At 46.3% G+C, this 18,390-nt stretch overlaps 1 protein-coding gene across 5 annotated transcripts in view; it reads right to left on the reverse strand.

Annotated features, from left to right (window-relative positions):
- Positions 1 to 15,859, reverse strand: part of LOC108931312 (adhesion G protein-coupled receptor B2-like) — a 33,597-nt gene extending 17,738 nt beyond the window's left edge. For 3 of the 5 annotated variants that reach the window (XM_018747007.2, XM_018747004.2, XM_018747002.2), the window contains exons 1-15: positions 15,328 to 15,859; positions 11,462 to 12,188; positions 10,632 to 10,712; positions 9,902 to 10,066; positions 7,383 to 7,547; positions 4,195 to 4,344; positions 4,007 to 4,108; positions 3,527 to 3,633; positions 3,071 to 3,265; positions 2,871 to 2,939; positions 2,641 to 2,749; positions 1,343 to 1,489; positions 1,053 to 1,128; positions 827 to 929; positions 632 to 675 (exon numbers count right to left, since the gene is read on the reverse strand). In XM_018747007.2, the coding sequence (XP_018602523.2) occupies positions 632 to 675; positions 827 to 929; positions 1,053 to 1,128; positions 1,343 to 1,489; positions 2,641 to 2,749; positions 2,871 to 2,939; positions 3,071 to 3,265; positions 3,527 to 3,633; positions 4,007 to 4,108; positions 4,195 to 4,344; positions 7,383 to 7,547; positions 9,902 to 10,066; positions 10,632 to 10,712; positions 11,462 to 12,173 (2,225 nt within the window). In that variant the 5' untranslated portion in view covers positions 12,174 to 12,188; positions 15,328 to 15,859. The remainder of the gene's footprint in view (positions 1 to 631; positions 676 to 826; positions 930 to 1,052; positions 1,129 to 1,342; positions 1,490 to 2,640; positions 2,750 to 2,870; positions 2,940 to 3,070; positions 3,266 to 3,526; positions 3,634 to 4,006; positions 4,109 to 4,194; positions 4,345 to 7,382; positions 7,548 to 9,901; positions 10,067 to 10,631; positions 10,713 to 11,461; positions 12,189 to 15,327) is intronic. The other 2 variants (XM_018747003.2, XM_018747006.2) reach the window with 2 other exon arrangements.
- Positions 15,860 to 18,390: the final 2,531 nt, after the last annotated feature.

The raw sequence follows: 18,390 nt of genomic DNA on the forward strand, positions 1-18,390 counted from the left end.
CGGTGGTACAGTGAGTAGTTCTGCTGTCTCACAACAGCTGGGTGGTGTGAGAAGACATGGGTTTGATCCCTGCTCTCTGTGGAGTTTGTATGTTCTCCCCATGTCTGTGTGGGTTTCCTCCCACAGTTCATAGACGTGCTGTTTAGGTGGTTTGGAGACTGTACAATCGCCCGTAGTGTGTGAGTGAGTCACAAACAGAAAGTGTATTTCACTGATGTATGGATAAGTGACTCATTGTACGTAGTGCATCTAGCAGTGTAGGTCACCTTGGGTGAATAAGGTGTGGGCTGATAACACCACATAGTGTTCGCTTTGGAGAAAAACATCTGCTAAGTGAATAAGTGTAAACATACAATATGATTGAGTACATCTGTGTGCACACACCACTGTGACATCATTAAGAACCCATTTAGTTGTCTCAACCTTTTGAGTTTTGTATACACACTGATCTCCAGTCCACTGAGGAAGGGATCCACTTGCACTCAGTTTCAATTTTTATTGATCCAAATATTCACACCATAACCAGAGGTCCTTCTCAGTTGAGCCCCTCACACCCCTGAGTTGCCATAAGACCTCACAGACATAGAGATATAAGGGAAACCTGAGAGTGAGAAGAGGAAGCAGGGGTTACCTGTTCCCATAATCCCACACAGCACAGGAAGGCTCCAGAGTCCCCTGAGGAAGAAAGTATGAGAAGAGTCAGACCCCAGGTTTATTACTAATGTCACCAATGTATGTTTCCTGTACAGTACTGGAGCTCATGGCAGGTTGTGTGTGAATCTGTAAGTTTCCAAAGTGTGTGTATCTGTGTGTGCACACATCTCACATTAAGCAGAGGATAAAGGTCCAGTGTCACCAAGCGTGCCATGGGTTTGGGTGGAGGTCGTACTGTCACGGTCAGGACCTTGGAATTGATCATCAGGGGGCTTCTGGGAAAACACACACAGACTTATGCAAATTAAAAACAAGGGAGGAATCCACACGTGATGTCACCATGAAAGTTTGTAAGGAAACAGGATCAGAAGGCAGGCGGTGGCTGCAGCTCGGCTCACTCAGGAGCAGGCAAGATGAACCCGAGTGTGCGGTACAGGACCACCCCGATAACAAATGAGGAGGAGTCTTCAGATTCTGAAAAGACACAGTGGAAATATTCTTGATCATCTTCCATAGCTTTACAGCTACTTTAACTGTGGCCACTGACCACTAGATCAGCACTCCTGAGGAAGGAAGAGGAAGATATAGAGAGAAACTTACTGCAGCTTTGGAATAGAGTGAAAGGACAACCCACAGTGAAGGAGACACCACAGTGAGACAGGAGCACAAAGACAGGCTGGCAGCTGACCTGCTGAGGCCAAGGTGAACAACTCTTTGGGAATGAAGAGCTTGTCCTGTGAGGTACGAGCCCATCCCTTCATTCCTCTGCGGCCCTTCATGGGGAAGCGGATGTCACTGGAGACTGCAGAAACAGGCTCTCGCTGGATTGTAACCACTGTAGAGACATTCAGAGAAGGGAGGAGCCACAGACACCCATTCAGAAGATGAACACTTCCTCTCCAGTGGAAGATCATTCAAATCGTTCTCTCCCCCTCAGTTCTCACAGTGACGCATTCAGCAAAGCGGTTGTTTACAAGGGGTGAAATCACCCCATCTTTCCCTTCAGGTGTGTTACATTCCTAATGAGTGACGACATTCAGGTGTGTGTGTGTCTCACATCCTCCAGCTGACATGAGTGTTACAGTATAATAGTGTAATACACACACACACACACACACACACACACACACACACACACACAGAGTCTGAAACCGCTTGTCCTGAGCAGGGTTGTGGCAAACCAGAGCCTAACTCATCAACACATGGCACAAGGTTGGTGGGGGAGGAAACACACCCAGGATGGGACGCCAGTCCATCGCAAGGCACCCCAAGCAAGACTCAAACCCCAGACCCGCCAGAGAGCAGGACCCAGCCAAACCTGCTGCGCCGCCAAACCTGCTGCGCCACCAAACCCCCCTCAGTGTCATAATAATGGGCCACAGTTATGCTGGGAGGAAAAAGGCTAGAGTGTAAAAAAGCTAAATAAAGTAAACAAAGGAGAAAAGTTCATTTGTGATTGATGAACACAGAACTGTTGAGTAATCACCACATTGGGGAGAGAGGTGACACGGGTAGGTAATCCTAGGTGTATTCCTTAATTTTCTAAGTGCTTGATAAACGTGTATGTGTTTATATTTTAATAATTTACATTTACATTTTAAAAAGCCTATAGGCAGCTACCCATGTAATGTACACTGGTTAATACCGTGGTATGTGACAAACCAACTGTACACAAGAGTCACACGTCTGACTCCAAATCATTCCTTCTGTTAATATAATATACTTTTTGTATTTTTCTCAGAGATGTAGGCTCCTTTGCAGAAAAATGTCTGCCAAATGAATAAATGTACTTGTAAATGTACTCAGTCATGATGCCATGGTGATGAAAACAAGGACACTTTTTATTCTGATCAGCATGGAGATAAGAAACCTGACAGAGGAACACAACTTGTTTGTCATGGTGATGGAAACAACCAAGAAGGCCCTGTAGTAACTGTGAGTTTATGAGGTAAGTGTGTTTATGAAGCAGCTATGAGGGGAACTTACTCAGGTTGTCAGTGACAACAAGAGAAGTGTGAAAGACTCTCTGAGCTTCACCCAACAAGTGGATGAAATCCTCCACTATCTGCAGGAGCTGCTCTGAGGCCATTGACACCTGCGATGGAAGGAAAGAGCAGAGAACAGTCACTCTCTCTCTCTTGCTGTTTCTCACACACACACACACACACACACACACACACACACACACACACACAAACAGAGGAGAACTGCCCTACCTGATAGATATCTTCCCACATCTCCTGGTTTTCTGTGTCCAACATGAAGCTCACAGCCTGGAAAAATTTCTTATAGTGTCGAAAAGAGACAAGTGGAGCAGGAAGAAGAAGAAGACAGGAGATGAAAAGGTGACAATGGTACATTGCTACTATGAGAACAGCTAGAGAGGTATCACTTCAGGTTGTCACAATGGTGGTACCTGTGTATCTTCAGCAGCTGGGACATACGCTGCGCGTCTGAAGGTGTCTGTCACGTTGTGAAGGATCTCCACAGAGAAGAGCAGGTCGCCGCTGTAGTAGCTCCTGCGGGACAGGAGCTGGTGGAGACTCCTCACCACCTGGGACATGCCCTCTGCTGCCAGGGTCCTCTGACCCTTCGCCAGATGCTCTCGGACCTGCAGCCAGTGGGGAAGGGGTAGACACACACACACACACACAGATCATTCAACATCTCACCCAGGAGTGTGGCAGCATTGAGCACACATTCACTGATTAGTGCTATAACAGAACTCTGTGTGAACAAGAATGTATCTGTAGTTTGGCCCATGACTTGATTTATTTATTTACAGTGGTGTTTGGACTGTGGTAGTGTGGGGGCAGGTGAATGTGCATGCATGTGTGTGAGAGAGAGAGTTCTGCACACCGCTATCACCTACTAATAGGTATAAGTATCGGTATTCCAGTGAGATACATCTGGCAAAGCTCGGAGGAGCCCAGGAAGCGAGTCCATGAGCATCCAGCAGACAGCGACGACTAGCAGACCCTGGGAGGGGCAGAGGCAGGTTCCTAATGGTTCAAGTGTAAGACCTGTCCCATCTGTTAAATTAACATCCACTTTAACCACATTCCTGGTCATTGTATTTGTATTCCTCCTGCACCGAGGTAATGCTGAAAAATACCTAATAATGCTGAACTAACACAACACAACAAATACATAGATACTGTACATAGAGTTAAAGAAAAGTGAATTCAGTTTAAGGAGGTTATTCTATGTTCTATATTAAATGTTCTGATACAAAAGTTATTCAAGGTTTTTTCTGGCTCTTGCTGACTCCCCATCTATTGGTGTGGTGTAAGAATACATACTGAGAATGAAGCTGAAGGTGATTTCTCACCACCAGCAAGCAGATCCCCACCTGTTGTGTCTGATGGACACTTAGTGAACACCATTTCTCCTACTGCAGTTTTCCTCCAGGATATTGAGTTGAGGAAGTCATCCTGACACACCTTGTGATCCGCTGCAGAGACACAGATGGTGAACCCCACACACACACACACACACACACACACACACACACACACACACACAAAGCAGAGTGCTCACCTGGGCATTCTTTCTCTCTGCAGGAGCGTGTCTCATCACGAGAGTCGTGACAAGGGTCTCCCTGACACTCTCGGACACGCTGCTGACTGCCAGAGCCACAGGTTTGAGAGCACTCACTCCATGCACTCCAGGGCCCCCAGGTTCCGCTGGCTGGGGTATAAAACAGTGGTCAGTGCGAAGCACGTACCAACAGGCTTCAACTGAATCACACCCTCTTCCAACTTTTACTGTGTACTACATTTCTTCTGCCATTTGCAGGAAAGCTTTTGAAAGGCTTATTAAAAAAAAATGTGACCAAAGCTGAACCGGACAGTATTAATAAACATACACACCTGAAACCTGAATAGATCTTGTTTTCTCTTAGTACTCACTGTAACTTAATGATGGGTCATTTGATCAACAGCTCGGTGAAGTACAGTTAAAAAAATAATTGTTCTTATATTGTGTATAAAGTGTGCAGTTTAATCACTTTCTTAGGTCTTTCCCCACGTCTAATGTCCATTTACTTTTTTTCATTTAGTGGATACTTTCTCCAAAACGACGCACATCTCAAAGGACAATACCGAGAGTGCATTACAGAAACAGGAGAGCTTTGGATGAGACTCATGATTCTAGAGTACAGTCAATTTGTCACATTCCACCATATGAACCAGTGTACATCACACAAGTAGCTGCATGAAGGCTTTTCCATTGCAGCCAGTCCCCGGATTACGAACGAGTTCCGTTCCTAAGTCTGTCTTTAAGTCGGATTTGTACATAAGTCGGAACAGTTAGGTACTGTTCATGTCTAACGTCAGCTAGTCAAATGTTTGTCTTAGTGTATATTGTAACTTTCTATGCAGAAAAAAGTTAAAGAAACACTTCCAGATACACTAAAACATGTTTACTGTAATAATAATAATAATAATAATAATAATAAATGTAAGTACAGTATTTATAATAGAGAAAGACATATAAAGAGATAATGACAAACGTAATTACTGGTACACTTATCAAGGGACATCAAGGGTGAAGAGGGTCTGAAACAGGTGAGTTTTGAAACCTTTCTTAAGTTTAGAGAGATTCAGCAGTTCTGAATGGGGGAACCATTACCGAAAACCTTTGTGCTTTTGATTTTGGACCTCTTGTGTGTGGGACCCCCCAAAGGGAAAAGGCAGTGGGTCTCAGGAGGGAGCAGAAGTGAGCCATTCCCTTCCACACAAAACCCTTGGTCTGAAACAATTTCTGTACATCCGTTTTTGATGCTGAGGGCAATTTCCTATTTTGCTGTTATGATATAGTCTCTCAGCTGAAAATATCTTACAAAGTTATTAACCTGACAGGTGACTATTATTGCATTCTGTTTTTATTGCCTGATGTAAAAGGATTCTTCAAAGCATATCATTGATCATGTCTTGTATGTGCAGTACTTGGTTAGATGTAATTATGCTTCTTCTGATGCTTGTCTCATGTTTTATAGCCGCCTGCACCTGGACCACTACAGCAGTCTTAGAGGCCAACCTTGAGGTCAGGGTTAGGGTTAGGGTTAGGGTTAGGTTGTCCAAAGGTTGTGGTGACAAACCCACAATTCAGTTCAATTCAATTCAATTTAGTTTGACAGACAGGGGGTGTGATAGCACAGTGTGTTTGGCCTGTGCTTGCTCTCTGGTGGGTCAGGGGTTCAAGTCCTGCTTGGGGTGCCTTGTGATGGACTGGTGTCCTGTCCTGGGTGTGTCCTCTTCCCCTCTGGCCTTATTCCCTGTGCTGCTGGGTTAGGCTCTGGTTTGCTGTGACTCTGCTTGGGCTAAGTGGTGTGTGTGTGTGTGTGTGTGTGTGTGTGTGTGTGTGTGTGTGTGTGTGTGTGTGTGTGTGTTTTATTTTAATGGCGCACTTTTCTCACAGTAACACAGAGTGTTGAACTAAGGCATAAAACAAATAAACAAATTGAAAAATAGACAGCTGGCTATATATTAAATTACTACAGTATCCATGGAATTATTATACTCTTCTGTCTGGTCCCCTGACCTCCACCATCACCCTTGTCCAGCTGATACAGAATACCGTGGTACAAGTTCTGTTTGACCTGTCTAAACATTCCCATGTAATTCCTCTCCTTGTGTCCTCCATTGGCTCCCTGTAGCTGTCCATATGCTCGCTACACCTCAACCAGAATGCTGTGCTCCTCCACCCCTGGCTGTTCGATGGTCCCACACACAAGAGGTCAAAGGCTGAAAGCTTCTCAGTTCTGACTTTATTGTGAAGGAATAAGTTCCTGCTCTTACTAAGATCTTATGAATCTTAATCAATGTTCAAGAGTAGAAAAACATATCTCTTTGAGGTGGCACAGTGGGTTTGGCTGGGTCCTGCTCTCAGGTGAGTCTGGGATTTGAGTCCCACTTGGGGTGCCGCGTGATGGACTGGCGTCCCTTCCTGGGTGTGACCCCTCCCCCTCCAGCTTTATGCCCTGAGCTGCTGGGTTAGGCTCCGGCTTATCACGACCCCACTTGGGACAAGCAGCTTCAGCCAGTCTGTGTGTGTGTGTGTGTGTGTGTGTGTACAGTTTCTGTTTGAAAAAATATACTCCTTATCACTCTTGTGTACAGCTACTTAAAATGTAAGATATGGTGCAAAAACAGAGACACTTCATAAATCATGTCTGCATCTCTATTGCTCTCTCTGTTGGTACAATGAACTTTTCCAAGTTGTAAGTTGCTTTGGAGAAAAGTGTGATATAAATTAATAAATAATAGTTAAGTACGTTTTTACATTTGCATTTATTCATTTGGCAGATTTTTTTCTAGAAAAAAATAACTTACACTGTTGGGTTTGTCCTTAAGTATTTGCACCACTACTTAGAATTATTTACCCATTAACACAGCTGACTAGTTTTTCACTGTATCAGTTCACAGTAAGTACTTTTCTCAAGGGTACTACAGCAGGATGTGGGTAGTTCAAACCACTACACTACCTGATGCCCCATTACAAAGTAGTGCTGGAGCCTGTGACCTGAGTGGTCTGAACACTCCCCTAATTCTGCACATTTTCCTGTTCTGAAAGAACACAGAAATACATATGGAGCCTAACCTTCCCTGCATAAACCTACTAGATGTTTCCAGGCTGTTTATCAACAACAACTATCACTTAGTGAAATATTCAACACACAGAGACAAATGGGTGGAAAGTAAGAGACAGGGAAGGGCTGTACTAACCAGGGCATGCTGCAATATTGCACGCTTTAGACTGCTCCTCTGGGCCCCCGCAGGCCTTGCCCCCGTGCTGAGGGGCCACACAGCTGCGGGTGCGAATTCGAGAGCCCTTCCCGCATGTGACTGAACACAGGCTCCACGGTGCCCACTCTTCCCACAGGCCGTGCACTGCAATGACAGCACAGAGAGCCCATGGTCACAAAAGCACATCGGAGGCACAGTGGTGCAGGAAGTAGCACTGCTGTCTCAGCGCACCTGGCTTCTCCATTTACATTTCTTGAATTTATTCATTTAGCAGACGCTTTTCTCCAAAGAGATGTACATCTCAGAAAAAATACAATTTATGCATTACATTAGGAAAAAGAGACATAGCTGCACATGTGTGTGTCACACGGAACCAAGGATGCGGGGACGGCTGGACCCAAGTGCAGGAGCGTTTGTCAGGAACCGAAGGGTCAGGCAAGTTCTCGTTGATGAGGACAGGTGAGGAGTCGGTCGATCAGCGGTCAGAGTGGGAGCGAGGATCAATGGACGTAGTCAGGAGTGGAAGTGAATGGTCAGAAGCCGGGAAACGAAGAACGGGGATTAAGACTGAAGGAGATTGGGACATAAGCGCAAAGGGGACGATTGTCTCAGTGAAATTCTGCGAGAGCAAAGAGGCTGTGGGGGGTCTTTTAAAGGAGAGTGCTTTGATTATCATCCGGTGCTTGATCTGCATCAGGTGCTGTCGATTGTGGTGCGGGCGTTGAGATGACAGTGTGATTCTTAAGTACAGTTAGTTTGTTTCTTTCCACCATATGCACTGACGTTCATCACACAAGTAGCTGCATAAAACTCAGAATATCAACGATTCCTGATCACCTTCCTAGTAATTTTTTTTGAGATGTACAAACATTTATGTACGTTACAGGAGTAGCTGCATAAAGGCTTATCAGGGCATGATCTTAAAGTTATGGTGCATAAACATTTATACCTTACATGAACTTAAGATATCTTGGGCAAAATGAGTCTGGAAGAGGTGAGTTTTAAGACCCTTTTTAAATTTAGGCAGAGATTCAGCAATTCTGAGTGAAAGGGGGAGGTCGTTTATCAAGTCTTGTAGATATCTGAGAGCAGTTCTGTTGATGCATTTGTATGCGATAACCAGGGTCTTAAATTTGATCTGGGCAGCTATAAGAAGCCGGTGCACAGATACGAGTAGAGGAGATACATGGGAACGCTTCGGTAAGTCAAACACAACTTGGACAGCAGTTGTGCTACAAGAGGATGTGGGTTTGAATCCCCTCTCAGTCTGTGTAGTTTTCTTATTTTCCAGAGGTTTCTTCCCACAGTCTAAAGATGTGTTCAGGTGAGGAGGTGACTATAAATTGCCCATAGTGTGTTAGTGGGAAAGAGAGTGTGTTCCGCTGATGAATAAATGAGTGACTAACTGTAGATAGTGTTTCTAGCACTGAACATCACCTTGGCTAAAAAGGAGTGGGGTAACACCACATAATGTTCATTTGAAGTTGCTTTGGAGAAAAGCATCTGTTAACAGTAAATAAGGTGTCCTGTTACTTCAGACTATTGTTCAGACAGTGTGGTTCCATGGTGAACTACAGTAATTATAATGCGGTTTGATACTCGCTCAGTTGGTGTAGTTTACATGTCCTCCCGCTGTGTGGCTTTCCCATGGGTACTCTGGCTTCCTCCCAAAGATATGCAGTTCTGGTGAACTGCTTATGGTAAGTTGCACTTAGTGTGCGAAAGGGTGAGTGACTGTGTATGTGGTTAACCTGTGACAGACTGGTGTTACTGGGGGAAGGAACACCAGTCCATCACAGGTTAGTCACACCAAGTGAGGCGGTTGACTATAAATTGCTCATAGTGTATTAGTGGGAAGCCTTGTGCCCAACACTTCTGGGATAGGTTCTGGTTCACCCTGATCAGGTTATTGAAGACAGATGAACAATTAATATGAAAACACATATTACTAAGGATGTGAGACACTTAAGGAGTTTGGAGTGACAGTTAAGGTGCTAGAAAAAGCGTAAGAGGATCCTACAACAAACCTAGGATAGTAGATGGCAAGATCGACAGACAGACAGACCTACATCCTACACTAAGGCATAAGGAAAGTTGTGAAATTCAATGGAATTTTATTTTGAATGAAGGAAAAGTAGCTAATAAAAATCAAATACACTAGGACTGGAACTACAACAGACTTTAAAGGTTTGAAAGCTCGTTATGGCTCCAAATGACAAGCGGTATAATGTAATAGCTGAATTACAGCGTAACAACTCTGTCTCAATGTAAAAGAAATACAGGTGTGGTTCTTCACTGTCACCATCATCACAATTTCATAGCAGTTCTAAAAAAACATTATTACTTTAGACTAAGTTTTGACATTTTCCAATAGAAAACACCTCTTGGCATAAGTGTATATGTAAGATGCCTACTTATACATGTGTGCTGGCACATTTTAACACCTTAACAGTGAGGTGTTTCACAGTTCTCCTTTTTGTTTTTCCACGCTTGCTCACCTGGACAGGTGATATTGTTGTAGCAAGGACGGGACTCCCGCAGTGGCCCACTGCACACTGTGCTGTACGTCACTGGGACACAGGAACGCGTGCGTACCTGCCAACCTGGGCCACAGGTGGTTGAACACCCTCCCCAGAGGGACCAAGCCTCTGCAGGAGGGCCCCCTGAACCACAAGTGAATCAAAAGCACAATTGCAACAAAGCTGTTACATTAAAAACTGTTAGTAACAGTAACAGATATGAACTAGAATCAAATTCAGAAAAACATCTCCGAATCTCTTGGACTGAATTAATGAATTTTAACACACTGCCAAAAACAGAAGTCCTAGACCCTCCTCCTTAGCGAAAGTCAAAAGACTGTCAATTTTCAACACTACCCACAAAAGTAAACAGTTAAAATACTTCAGGTAAAACTGTACTTTTTCAGAACTACTGTGAACAGCTGAAACAATGTGGTAAAACTGAACAAAAAGAAGACATATTACAAAGTGTTAACATCCAGAGAATGGATAGATTTACTGGACAAGTGAGGGTGAGAAAGAGAGCCTACATCATCCGTAGCGGCTTTCAATTATGCTGGCCAAAGCCCCCTGCTGTGGGAATAAGACATGTGAAACACCCGTCATAGACCAGCATGAAATTTCCTGTGGGTCCTCAGGATTTGCATGTGTGTGGAATATGTAGTGTCACCATCCAGGCAGAGCAGCCCCACCATCATCCAAAGCCCACCTGTCTGTGCCTGGAAGGGACCTGGTGAGCCCACAGATCTGGCTCTCTGCATCTTCACCTTCTGTTCATCTTCTAGACCTGCTAACAAGGAAGAAACAGAAGCAGAACATCTGGACATATTGCTGTTGTAAAAGCAAAGGTCAGAGATGTGCCTGCAGGCATGTGGATGCATACACACACATAAAGAACACAGGCTCACAGACACCTGTCCCTATGTACTGCCAAGTCACCCCTCCTCAGACCCCATATCTAGTTAAAATCCCACAGGCTGATGTTCCATACCGATCACTAGATTTCAACCATCTGACTTAATTAGATTAATTACTTAATAAGCAGGGCAGCACAGTGACACAGTGAGTAGCGCTGCTGTCTCACAGCACCTGGCTCCTGTGAGAGAACGTGGGTTCAATCCCCACTCTGTCTGTGTGGAGTTTGCATGTTCTCCCATGTCTACGTGGGTTTCCTCCCACAGTCCAAAGACATGCTGTTCAGGTTCCGCCATAGTGTGTGAGTGTCATGGAGTGAGTGTGTTTCACTGATGCATGGATGAGTAACCCCTTGTAAGTAGTGTATCTAGCAATGTAGTCACCTTGGTGAATAAGGTGTGTGGGCTACTAACACTACATAGTATCTCTTGTAAGTCGCTTTAGACAAAAGCATCTACTAAGTGAATAAATGTAAGGTGTGGGCTGATAACACTACATAGTGTTCACTGGAAGTCACTTTGGAGAAAAGTGTCTGCTAAACAAAGTAATTAAAACTAAAAACACACCCACTAAGAACAAAAAACCCTGTAAGCAACTGTGGTTTTCAGCATATGGTTTGCTTACTTTTCCCACCATTTTGTGAATCCAACTGAGTAACGCAGCACTTGTCTGGAAGAGAAAATAATGTGTTTGAAGAATACGACAAGGAGGAGGAGTGACTGTCCTCAATGACAGGGATGGGTGGGGCTGTATCTGGGCAGATACAGTCAGTCTGAGCAACTCTGCAGCTTGGGCTCCCTCTGTGTGAGCTCACGCACTCCTCCAGCCAGCGGCAGAGCACCGCACATGTGAACAAGCTGGAGTTCTCATTGCTGATCATAAGCACCTCCACAACTGGAGAGTCCAGCACGTCCTCCACAACGCTCTCCATCTCAAGCACCGGCTCTGCAGCCAGGCACAGCTGAACAAAGTTCTTGTCAAACTGAAGAAGAGAATGGGGCTCGGTGGGGTGGCACAACTCTCTAGCCTCCAGGGGGCGCTGCTCCACTGAAGTGCAGGTGTCATTGGAGAGGTAGTGGTCCAAGGCTAGCAATGTCGGGGAGACAGCCAGGCAGGATGGTGCAGACCAGAGAAAACGCATATAGAGTGAGAATTTGGTGGGGTCGGGGTTCTCCAATGTCCAGGAGCAGCCAAGGGACAGTGTGGGAAATATGTCTCGCAAGGAGAAGGAGCCATATAGCACCCCCGCCAGCAAGGACACACAGGGTGGACTGAGGGCCGGGGTCAGCGTGATGAAGGACCAGAGCAGATACACACGCAACTGTCCAGTGTTCATTCTACGTCACTGGTCCTGCGGAGAAAGCGAGGGACACTGAAGTTAACACACACTGTGAGGTATGGCTCCTGATGAAGGAAATCACAGTTGCTCTTTTTGTCATCATAGACCACAGTCATGTCGTTACAAACACGTTTCTGGGTCATGCGTGCCCCACCCTGTCCCAGTTGATCACAAGAGGCATGATGAGAAGGATGTAGAGCAACGCAGATGTGACGGCACACCCATGCTGACCCATTCACCAATCGCTGCTTCAACAGTACAGCTGTACTGAGCAGCGAAACCAGCAGAAAATCATAACAGCCAACTGGTTATTCTTCACTTGTGAAATAATTTCAGGCAACAGACCTCAAAGCAAGTTACAATGATTTACTCATTTATACAGCTGGGTATTTTGACTGTATTAATTTAGGGTAAGTACTTGGATAAGGGGGGGGTGCGGTGGCGCAGTGGGTTGGACCGCAGTCCTACTCTCCGGTGGGTCTGGGGTTCGAGTCCCGCTTGGGGTGCCTTGTGACGGACTGGCGTCCTGTCCTGGGTGTGTCCCCTTCCCTCTCCGGCATTACGCCCTGTGTTGCCGGGTAGGCTCCGGTTCCCCGTGACCCCGTAAGGGACAAGCGGTTCTGAAAATGTGTGTGTGTGTGTACTTGGATAAGGGGGGTGCGGTGGTGCAGTGGGTTGAACCACGGTCCTGTTTTCCGGTGTGTCTGGGGTTCAAGTCCCGCTTGGGGTGCCTTGCAACGGACTGGCGTCCCGTCCTGGGTGTGTCCCCTCCCCCTCTGGCCTTAGGCCCTGTGTTACCGGGTAGGCTCCGGTTCCCCGTGACCCTGTATGGGACAAGCGGTTCTGAAAATGTGTGTGTGTGTGTGTACTTGGATAAGGGTAGTCCATGAGGAGGTGGAGTACAACCTCTGAACTGTGAACTTACAACCACTGAACTCAATGGCAACACCACTAACTCCTATACTACCTGCTGCACAGCCAGGAAACAGATTGTTTGGGTTAATCTTATGACTGACTTTGACTGCACATGAGACAACTGATCACCAGGATATTTGTTCATAACGGGAATGAGATGAGCCTGCAGAACTAGAGAGGAGGCTACAGATGAGCTAGCATGGTGAACAGGACCCCCTATGAGGTCTGGTTATGCCACATGACTGAATACATACAGACCACAAGCACTGGCCTGGTTGTCAGACAGCTACCACACATACACTCCAACCAACTGCAAACACTCTCTATTACTCCAGTCTCAAGGTGCTTTGATGTTCGCTCCATTGTTGCCATGGAAACCACACTGTGGGTGACAGACAATGGTAATAATGAGTTGAACATAAGTTTTCTACCTTCAACGAGGTAGTTCAGCACAAGAGTCAGGGTATGTTCATCAGTTCAGGAGCTGTTCAGAGTAGATAACTAATTTTGTATTAGTCGCGGCACTAAATGTTACTGTTTTCATTCATTTGTTCGGTCATTAATTCATTCATCTGCCTGCTGTGGCCACGATGCTTGCTTTTAACCTTCTGTCAGTCTCAGTCTTGTACTGAGCTCATGTGCGGATGGTGGCCCAGGTGTTTCACTATTGGGACACACTATGCTGAACCCTGTCCCATTAGACACCCCTGGGCAGTGCCCCACAGGTCTCCATGGAGATACCCATTCCCTTTATCACCATCTTCCCCCAATTCCCCAGGACATCATTGGTTCAAAACCTCTCTGTGTTCATAATTATCATCCACCAGTAAGTTTTACAGGAAAATGCAAAACAGCATCTCAGTGCATTTTAACATTTACAAGTGTGTGTAAATGTTAAAAAGTGGCACAGTGAGAAGCACTGTCTCACCGCACCTGGATGGTGCAAGAGGCTGTGGGTTCAATTCCTGCTCAGTCTGTGTGGTGTTTACATATTCACCCTGTGTCTGTGTGGGTTTCCTCCAATGGTCAAAAGACATGCTGCTGAGGTTCACCCATAGTGCATGAGCGATAGAGAGAGAGCATTGTGATGATGTATGGATGAGTGACCCAATGCAAGTACTGTACAGTACTAGCAGTGTAAGTCACCTTGGTGAATAAGGTGAGGGCTGATAACACTACATAGAGCTCATTGGAAGTTGCTTTGGAGAAAAGCATCTGCTAAATGAATAAATATAGTGTACATGTAAACTGAGCGGCTGGGAAACTGTTAAATAGGGAGAATTCTTTCACTTTCTCAAGGAGCAGCAGGTTGCATAATGGTTACAGTCACTGCTTTTGGTCTCAGAGGTCACAGGTTCAGATCTCACCTACTGCTGTAGTTCCTTTAACAGAGGTACTTATCCTGAATTAATAGAGTAAAAATTACTCAGCAGTGTAAATGGGTAAATAACTGTAGGTAGCTAAGCACGAGTAGTGTTTTTCACTGCTCCAGTGTGCAGACTAGCGACTGACTGTAGGTACTATAGTATATCTAACATTATGTCACTTTGGATGAAAAGGTGACAGCTAAATATTACACAGATAGTGGTCACTGTAAATTGTTTTGGAGAAAAGCATCAGCTAAGAGAGTAAATACACACAGACTTTCTGAACCGCTTGTCCCATACAGGGTCGCAGAGCCTACCCAGCAACACAGGGCACACACCCAGGACAGAATGTCAGTCCAATACAAGGCACCCCAAGCGGGACTCAAACCCCCGACCCACCGGAAAGCAGGACTGTGGTCTAACCCACTGCGCCACCGCACCCCAGAGAAAACATATATGTGTAAAATGCAGAGATACTGACCTCAATATAATTCATATTATAAAATCAGGGAAACATGCAGCAGAGAGGTGTGTGTCTGTAAAATAACTGAGATGTTACATATATTACCATGTAAACTGTCTGAGGAACCGCAGTAACCGCACATCACTGTGGGAACGTCGTTACTGACTAACTGACTGCATAACCGGTTGAATGACTGATACTGACTGACTGACACTGACTGACTGAGTTAAGGACTTTGTCTTTGCTGCGATATTTACAGTGTAATTTAGGACACTGTTTTCGTCACTATTTCAGGTATTTACTACTGTGTCTGTCATTATTTAGCATATGGTGACATTTGAGGTATTTATTATTGGTCTTATGTAAAACTGACTGAGGTTATTATTTTAAGACGCCGGTGTTTTACCTGACGAACGGTCTCCTCCAGGTGAGAACCGCTGCTCCACCGCAATAAATAATGAAAACAGGAGAAATCATTCAACGCACATTAAAAATGTGAACAATAAAAATACGAGTAAGAAGTACCGTGTGGTTCAAACGGCTAATGTCACAGGAAAAAAATACATAAGTCGAAGACAAGAAGATATCGCCAGTGTTACTTTCTCCGGCCTGTTTGTTGACTGAAACATGATTTATAAACCCCCCAGTTAGCTCCTTGACACGTTGACGCACATCGAAGAAAACCGAATAAAATCAAACGGACTCCATCCGTTGAGCTCCTCGCGCCACCCCGCATCCGCGAGCTCGAACGGTCCCCCGCGGCGCGCGTCACAGCGCGCGCACTTTTATCCCGCCGCGCGCAATGTCGCAGAAGTCTCGTCGCGGCGGACCAATCAGACCACGCCTTCGCGGGCGGGCGCGCGCTCCCTGCGGTGACGATCAGTCAAGTGCTGTAGGTCCGTTCAGTGCGCTGCGGATGAGCTCTGAGTATTACGGGCCTTGCAGACAGGTGCATTGTGGGATAGGTGTCTGTGATAGGGTGCGTGGGGGGGGGGGGGCGTTGCATGTTCTCCTCTGGGTGCTCTGGTTTCCTCCCACAGTCCAAAGACATGCTGTTCAGGTTCACCCACAGTGTGTGAGTGACAGAGTGTGTGTGTTCCTCTGCTAAATGAATAAATGCAACAGTAAAATGAGTCCAGTATAAGAATGACTGTAAAAAGAGAATATAAGTCATAGTTTTCTAGAGATAAACTAATATCTCAACACACTGCATATTAATGGTATAACTTACAAGTAAGAGAAAAAGCAAAAAATGATCTTGACTTCATGATGATGTAGTGGGAGGACATTCAATTCAGTCCACAGCAGAGGGGACAGGGCTGCACAAGCTGGGACACCAAGTCCACGGTACTGCTCCAGCCCTTTCCTCTTCTTCCTCCCATGGCAAAGACCAAGACTACAGATTGCTGGGGTTCGAAAGGCCAGACTAGCAAGCACCAAGGCATGATGGGAAATATCAGGATAAAAAGAGAGAAAACACAGTGTCCTGTCCTGCAGTGTAGTGGTTAGAGCACACACACACACTTTCTGAACTGCTTGTCCCACACAGGGTCACTGGGAACCAGCACCTAACCCGGCAACACAGGGCATAAGGCCGGAGGGGGTGGGGACACACCCAGGATGGGATGCCAGTCTGCCACAAGGCACCCCAAGCAAGACTCGAACCCCAGACCCACTGGAGAGCAGGACCCAGTCCAACCTGCTCCAACCCACTGCACCACTGCACCACCGCACCCCCTGGGTAGAGCAGCTGGCTGCAAACCCAAAAAGGCACAGGTTCAAATCCCCCTCCTCCAGCTGTAGTACTCCTGAGCAAGGTATGTACCCTGAAGTGCTCTAGTGAAATTATCCACCTGAATAAACAGGTAAATAGCTTTGTAGAAAAGTGTCAGATAAATGTAAATGCAGCAGTAAGAGGCTCTGCAGGAGGTCTCCTGGTTTGGTGACATGGTGTTTTCCAGTGGAAATGGACACATTGTGGGCTGAGACAGCAGCTTGAGGACACACTGGAGTCAACAGTCCAGAGACACATGAGCTGAACCTGTGTGGACAGTGGGACACACAGTGCATTTAATTCACTGTCCACATCCCTGCCAGCGACACACGCTCTGCTCTGCATTGTGCCTGACTGTTGTGTTGCTCTGAGAGGCACACGGTGCAGTGCAAGTTCCCAAAACACATCTTCTGAGAGCCTTTCAAGCCCCATCCTGCTTAGTGTCTAAAAGCACTTAGAAGGTCTGTGGGGGAGGGGGGCAACCCACCCACAGGGGGTTTTACACTGCACTGGATCACAACAGTGTTCTGGGAGGAGGGGGGTCAGATCTGATCTGTGGAGACGGAGTTCCATCACCAACTCCAACCGGAGCAGCACTCACAGCTGGCTTCTCAAACAGCCCCCAGGTGTTTCCACAGCGACACACACCAGGTACGTAGGAGTTCCTGCAGGCTGGCACACACCCCCTCGCCCACAACATGTCCTCCAGGAAGTCCCATTCGGACGTGTCACTTTGGGACGTCTTAAGGACGGGGTGGTCCTGCGGAGCTCCAGACTCTGGAGCCACCTCTGATGGGAGGCTCTCTCCGAGAACTTCTCCATGTGACCAGGCAGCTGCCAGCTTCTCTAACATCACGCTCACATTCTCCAGAAGATCTTTCTTGCAGGACAGCAATGTGATCTGGGACACACTGAAAACATTCAGAATGAAGGAAGCTCTGCTCATCGTCTTTCTCTCGGGGCAGAGCTTTCGAAGGATGGCGTGTGAGAGGTCACCTGGTCCGAAGACGACCACCAGGAGGGTGCCATGTGGGGGGTGCACTGTCTCCTGGTAGAAGAGGAGCTGTGACTTGTAGGCCGTATGACAGGACGTTCCCTGGGTGAGAAGGTGCTCCAGCAGACTGGATGCCCTCATCGTTATCACCATTTATTTTTATTAATTTGGCCTCCGCTTTACCCACACAAACACACCTGTACAAAATACAAATAAATATAAACAAACACAGAATGCTTTTCTGATCCCAAATGATCTGTCTGTCCAGGCGACCACCTGCAAGACGTCAGACAGTCCCAGTGAGGAAGGAGCATGACGAACGAGTCGTCCCCCTTCGCCGCGTCCCTGCCAGCTGCTCTGGAGGACACGTGAGGACACACACTCCTGAAAGGAGGCATTTCAAGGCTCCTCTTGCTCTCACACTAATGTCTGCCTTTCCTTCCGTGCGGCTGAGCAAGAACACGGGACTCGGGGCTCAGCATTCCGAGTCGCTGTGACCACGCAGCAAGGTTTTACCACAAAGCCTCGGGTAAACACTTTGCTTAATGGAGTTATTTTACTCCTCGACCACCACAGAAGAACATGCAGCATTTCATCAACAGAAGGAGACGTTTGGACGCAGATTCTTGAGTGCACATACCAGCTGTTACATACCACAGTAAAAATAGTGTATATTACACGAGTAGCTGTATATAGGGTTT

The sequence above is a fragment of the Scleropages formosus genome, chromosome 15 (assembly GCF_900964775.1).
Source record: "Scleropages formosus chromosome 15, fSclFor1.1, whole genome shotgun sequence".
Lineage (NCBI taxonomy): Eukaryota > Metazoa > Chordata > Actinopteri > Osteoglossiformes > Osteoglossidae > Scleropages > Scleropages formosus.